Source organism: Nicotiana attenuata, unplaced genomic scaffold (assembly GCF_001879085.1).
Source record: "Nicotiana attenuata strain UT unplaced genomic scaffold, NIATTr2, whole genome shotgun sequence".
NCBI classification, from domain to species: domain Eukaryota; kingdom Viridiplantae; phylum Streptophyta; class Magnoliopsida; order Solanales; family Solanaceae; genus Nicotiana; species Nicotiana attenuata.
Genome location: NW_017670621.1, coordinates 311,545 through 317,079, shown reverse-complemented (window position 1 = coordinate 317,079; position 5,535 = coordinate 311,545). Strand labels below are relative to the sequence as shown.

At 38.0% G+C, this 5,535-nt stretch overlaps 1 protein-coding gene across 1 annotated transcript; it reads left to right on the top strand.

Moving 5' to 3' along the window:
• The first annotated feature begins 6 nt into the window (after window positions 1–6).
• LOC109241610 (beta-galactosidase 3-like) lies at window positions 7–5,535 on the top strand. Its single transcript, XM_019408373.1, has 18 exons — window positions 7–279; window positions 356–451; window positions 566–678; window positions 793–859; window positions 1,061–1,153; window positions 1,363–1,506; window positions 1,737–1,825; window positions 1,913–2,018; window positions 2,504–2,591; window positions 2,689–2,807; window positions 3,109–3,273; window positions 3,644–3,822; window positions 3,898–4,007; window positions 4,110–4,219; window positions 4,447–4,557; window positions 4,633–4,746; window positions 4,895–5,097; window positions 5,183–5,535. The coding sequence occupies exons 1-18, from the start codon at window positions 121–123 to the stop codon at window positions 5,298–5,300; spliced, it is 2,184 nt and encodes a 727-aa protein (XP_019263918.1). The 5' UTR covers window positions 7–120; the 3' UTR covers window positions 5,301–5,535.

Here is a 5,535-nt window from a genome sequence, read left to right as displayed (position 1 = left end):
CTCTCTCTCTCTCTCTCTCTCCTTTTCTTTATTCACATTTCTCATTTTCCACTTTGCTTTTTCCCACCATTGTTGAAGATAAAGCATTTTTTGCATATTCTCTCTTTCCACTTCTCTATAATGGGTGCCAAATGGTTCTGGTTATGTTCCTTAGTGTTGATTTTTGTTACTGAGTTTGGTTATTGCAGTGTGACATATGACAAGAAGTCTCTCATTATCAATGGCCAAAGAAAAATTCTTTTTTCTGGTTCCATTCATTACCCCAGAAGTACCCCTGATGTATGGCATTTTCTTTTTTCGCTCTTTTTTTATTGGTATTTCGGTATTTTTTTTCTTGACAATGGAGAAAATGCAGATGTGGGAGGGGATTATACAGAAGGCAAAAGATGGAGGATTGGATGTTATAGAAACCTATGTGTTCTGGAATCTTCATGAACCTTCACCTGGCAATGTATTTTGCTCTTCACTCCCTTTTTTTTTAATACATTAGTAGTTGTTTCTTCTGCGGAGGAAGTATTTGTGAAAATGGCTGTATTAATCTGTATATTTTTGTGGGTTTTTTTAGTACAATTTTGAGGGACGTAATGATTTAGTGCGATTCATAAAGCTGGTTCAGAAGGCAGGGCTCTATATGCATCTTCGAATTGGGCCTTATATTTGTGGAGAATGGAATTTTGGGTAAGTTTGATTCTTTTTTGTTTATATTAAACGACAATGAGCTTTAATTTTCGATAGTGTTTTCTTTCTAATGCTATATGCTCTCTATTTTTTTCTTTTGATTTCTAATTGCAGTGGTTTTCCTGTATGGTTGAAGTATGTTCCTGGTATCAGCTTCAGAACTGATAATGAACCTTTCAAGGTCTCTTTCTCTCTCTCTCTCTCTCTCTCACACACACAGAGCCTAATGAGTAGTAGAAATTTGGTTAAAGAAAAAGCAATAACTTTGCTCTATTTGGAAGCCTAATGCGGAGTTTTGAACCGTGCTCAACTGGTTCTCGGGGATTTCTCGTTATCAGAAAAGTAAAAAAAATGAAGTTTACTGCTGTTTTTTGTCTTGCAGAGGGAAATGCAAAGATTCACACAGAAAATTGTCCAAATGATGAAGAATGAGAAGCTGTTTCAGACCCAAGGTGGTCCTATCATTCTCTCACAGGTATGATTTTGTACTATTCATTTCATGAACAAGTGAGTAAAGCTACTTCCTGGGGCATCTAGTGTGTACCTTAAGCAATTTAAAATTAGTGATATGTGAGAAAGCTCAGAGATTGGATCATCAGTTTTGTGTTCTCAGCCCATGTGCAGTATGGTGCTTTGCAATGATGAAGCATCATAGATACTTATGTTTACAAGTGTTTGATGCAGATTGAGAACGAGTATGGGTTAGAAATCAAAAAATATGGCGCTCCTGGTCATGCGTACATGACTTGGGCGGCTAAAATGGCAGTTGAAATGGGTACTGGGGTCCCGTGGGTTATGTGCAAAGAGGATGATGCCCCTGATCCAGTGGTAAGAATTGTTTCGCCACTAGACAAGATAAGCGTAGCTTCATTTGTTAAATAAACTGCACAGTTAACTCGGTTCTTTTGGCTCCTTATTCAAACTTGTTATTTCCATTGCCCCATAGTTACCAGGATTGGAAAATATTCATATAGAAAGTCAATTATATAGAAAAGCTGATTTTAAGTGCTTGGGATTATCTAATGTTATGCTAAACCTAATATTCATTTTGGTGACAGATAAACACCTGCAATGGTTTTTATTGTGATTACTTTTCCCCTAACAAACCTAACAAGCCAACGATATGGACAGAGGCATGGAGCGGCTGGTAAATTCATGATACTTTGGTATTTGCAGTGTGATTAATACTTTTCCATGTTGGGATGCTTTTACTTACGTTTCTTGATGTATGAAGGTTTGATGATTTTGGCGGTCCAGTTCATCATCGACCAGTTGAAGATTTGGCCTTTGCAGTTGCACGGTTTGTTCAGAAAGGAGGCTCCTTGGTGAATTATTATATGGTCAGTAACCAGCTTTTAAAAACTTGTTTATAATGGAACTTAACCAATAACTAGCTCTCTGAAGTTCTACATTGGTTGGAGATATGCCTGTTGCTCAAAAGTGCTTATCTACTAATCTGATATATGAATTTTTTTGAATCAAGATTGTTTGAATCTTAAAATTCTGAGATACTCGGTAAGTAATAGGAGTAATGAAAAATGTGGTTGGCTTAGGAAAAAATCTTGTATAACTATCTAAAATTTTCATCTTGACCTGTCACCAAGTCTAAACTGTTAAGTTCAGTGGCTATTTATGTATTCCCATTCTCCCCAACTTACATATTAAATTTCCGAGGATGCCTGTTTGATGCTTTCTTAGGTAAAAGGACTCTTATCAAATGAATGAAAGGAAATAATATTAAGAGTTTTACCATCTGTGGGATCCTCACGCCCAACTTGTAATGCTACTTTGACCTTAACCGACATTCCTTTTTCTCTTTGAACAGTATCATGGGGGAACCAACTTTGGAAGAACAGCTGGAGGGCCTTTCATCACTACCAGCTACGATTATGATGCTCCTATTGATGAATATGGTCAGAGACTGAGCTACGACTATTTAAAGGAACAAATTATGCATGTAATGCGACTTTCCTCGTATATACTAATTAGCTCTCCATGCTTATTTTATAGGCTTGATTAGGCAGCCAAAATATGACCATTTGAAGGAGCTTCATAAGGCCATCAAGTTATGTGAACCAGCACTTATTTCTGTTGATCCTACCGTTACTGCCTTAGGAAACTATGAACAGGTACCTTCCTATTTTGTTTCCCTCTTTCCGTAAACTCTTTTAATTATCTTGTTCTGGAGGTAGGGGTGTTACTACGAGTAGACACGGATCCAAAATTTTAAGCCAGTAGTCTGCCAGTGGATGTGAGTACTACTCCTTTGTGGAAGTGGGTGGAATTTAAAGGGAGTGGGTGCAGGCTCACTCCCTATAGATTATCGATAACTCTTTGTTCTTTCTTACACTACGTTGATACGTTCTTTTTACATATTCGATGCATCATTCTTTGGCCTTATAAAATTCTGAAATCTTCTCCATTTTGCAGGCACATGTATTTTCTTCCGGCTCTGGACATTGTGCTGCTTTTCTTGCAAATTTCCATTTGACTTCACCTGCGAGGGTGACATTTAGGCACAAACATTACGACCTGCCACCTTGGTCAATAAGCATTCTTCCAGACTGTAAAAATGTTGTATATAATACTGCCAGGGTATGTTATATATCAAGATAGTTACTTGCTCCTGTTGTATATCTTCTTCTTTTATTCCTTGGTGCTGAAGAGTCATTCATACATAAATGTTATCTTTTTTTTATCTCCCCCAATCCTCCTGTACATAGCTAATATTAGGTTGTAATCTTTCTTCACATACCATCCACCTCCTACTTTCTAACCAAATATTACTTCAGAATAAGTTGACAATATTGTGTCTGCTAAACAAGCCCTTGGTTTTTTCTTCCCATTTCACATGATCTACTAAGATGAGAATTGAAGCTAAGTTATGTATGAAATACTCAATTGCCAACTTGCAATCTTTTTACTGAAAATATTTTGTGATGAAGTCTTTTGCTCTTCAAATCAGGTTGGAGTTAAGACATCCAATGCACAAATGCTGCCCACAAACGTACAACTGCGAACTTGGGAAACATTTAGTGAAGATGTATCCACCATTGATGCGGATTCAAAGCTCACTGTTGTTGGTCTCCTGGAGCAACTAAATGTTACCAGGGATACGAGTGACTACCTTTGGTACACCACTAGGTATGAACAAAAACATTTTTATACGCCTGCTGACAAACGTGTATATTCGTTTGACCATATCATTGAACTTTTCAGTGTTGAGATAAGTTCAGCTGAATCGTTTCTACATCGAGGGCAACATCTGACTCTTACTGTCCAGTCAGCAGGCCATGCCTTACATGTGTTTATTAATGGACGGCTTTCAGGTGCAAATGCTTTTCTCTTTTAGTTAACTCATGGTAACTTTTTAATGTTGAGAAACATCAAATGTTGGATTCCTTCTAAGAGTTCCAGGGTCCAATTTACAGGTTCAGTTTATGGGAACCGAGAAAACCGAAGAGTTACCTTTACAGGAGGTGTTAACCTGCGTGCTGGAATAAACAGAATTTCCCTACTCAGTGTAGCTGTTGGGTTGCCAGTTAGTCTCTTGTTCCAAACTCACACTATCATTTTAGAACTATGACATGTGTGGGGAATGAACGGAATTTTTTTATTTTTGAATATACATTAATAGCAACAACTTGAGTTGGGGGAGGGTGGTGGGGAAGGTATCTCTGCATTTGTGGATCTCATAAATCACTCATCATTTTCTTGCTTGCCAAAATTGGATTTTCACCTTTGTGTCTTGGTTTGTTTTATTTGAAGAACAACGGAGCACGTTATGAGACGTGGAGCACAGGAGTCCTCGGACCAGTCGTTCTCCATGGGCTAGACAAGGGGCCTAGGGATTTATCGTGGCAGAAATGGTCATATCAGGTGCATGTCCTAATTTCTTAGTCATGTTTTGGCATCTTAGAGGTTCTTACCACAACTTTGAATGTTTTTGCGCAGGTGGGGTTGAGAGGTGAGGCAATGAACTTGGGTTCTCCAAATGCAATTTCTGCTGCTGAGTGGGTGGGAGGCTCTTTGATAGCAAGACAACGACAACCTCTTACTTGGTACAAGGTACATATGTTTGCTTCGATCTTAGAGTTAGATAAGTGATGTTCAAAGAGAAGATTGATAATGTCGAATAGAGCTGTAATAATGAGAATTGAAAAGGTGGAATCTTGATCTTGACCATGAATACTGAGATTCTTCATGAAACTTTCAGGTATACTTCAATGCACCACGAGGAAGTGATCCATTAGCGCTGGACATGGGTAGTATGGGAAAGGGTCAAGTCTGGATCAATGGGCAGAGCATCGGAAGATATTGGACTGCTTACGCCACTGGTAACTGCAGCCCTTGCAGTTATATAGGGACATACCGACAAGGAAAGTGCCAATCCGGTTGTGGCCAGCCAACTCAAAGATGGTATGCAGATCACAGTAGTATTTTTGACCCTTAGTTGATAAATGAGAAGATTAAAATGATTGCTAACTCTTTTAACTTCCTTTAGGTACCACGTTCCTCGATCTTGGTTGAAGCCAACAGGAAACTTGCTGGTAGTTTTTGAGGAGATAGGTGGTGATGCATCAAAGATTTCTCTTGTCAGAAGGTCAATTACATATGTATAGAGATGATATTGTTTAGGTATTATTATTTAAGAGTAAACTTTGTTGTGAGCATTATCTCATAGAAAGAAAGGTGAAAAGCTCTTATGCTAGTTTTTTGGCCAATAATTAACTTATTTGCTTTCCAATCATCTTTGTTCAAAATGTGGCTGCAGTGCTACTGCTCGTCTTCTTCATCGATGTATATATTTTAGAAGTTATTATTGGAAAAGAACTCCATTTGCTTAATTTCAGAAAA

Excerpts from the sequence above, each read along its gene's own strand:
- LOC109241610 (XM_019408373.1), top strand. The coding sequence starts at position 121 with ATGGGTGCCAAATGGTTCTGGTTATGTTCCTTAGTGTTGATTTTTGTT. Across the intron at positions 2,019-2,503 it reads CCTTGGTGAATTATTATATG|TATCATGGGGGAACCAACTT; the intron begins GTCAGTAACCAG and ends CTCTTTGAACAG. Across the intron at positions 2,808-3,108 it reads CCTTAGGAAACTATGAACAG|GCACATGTATTTTCTTCCGG; the intron begins GTACCTTCCTAT and ends TCCATTTTGCAG.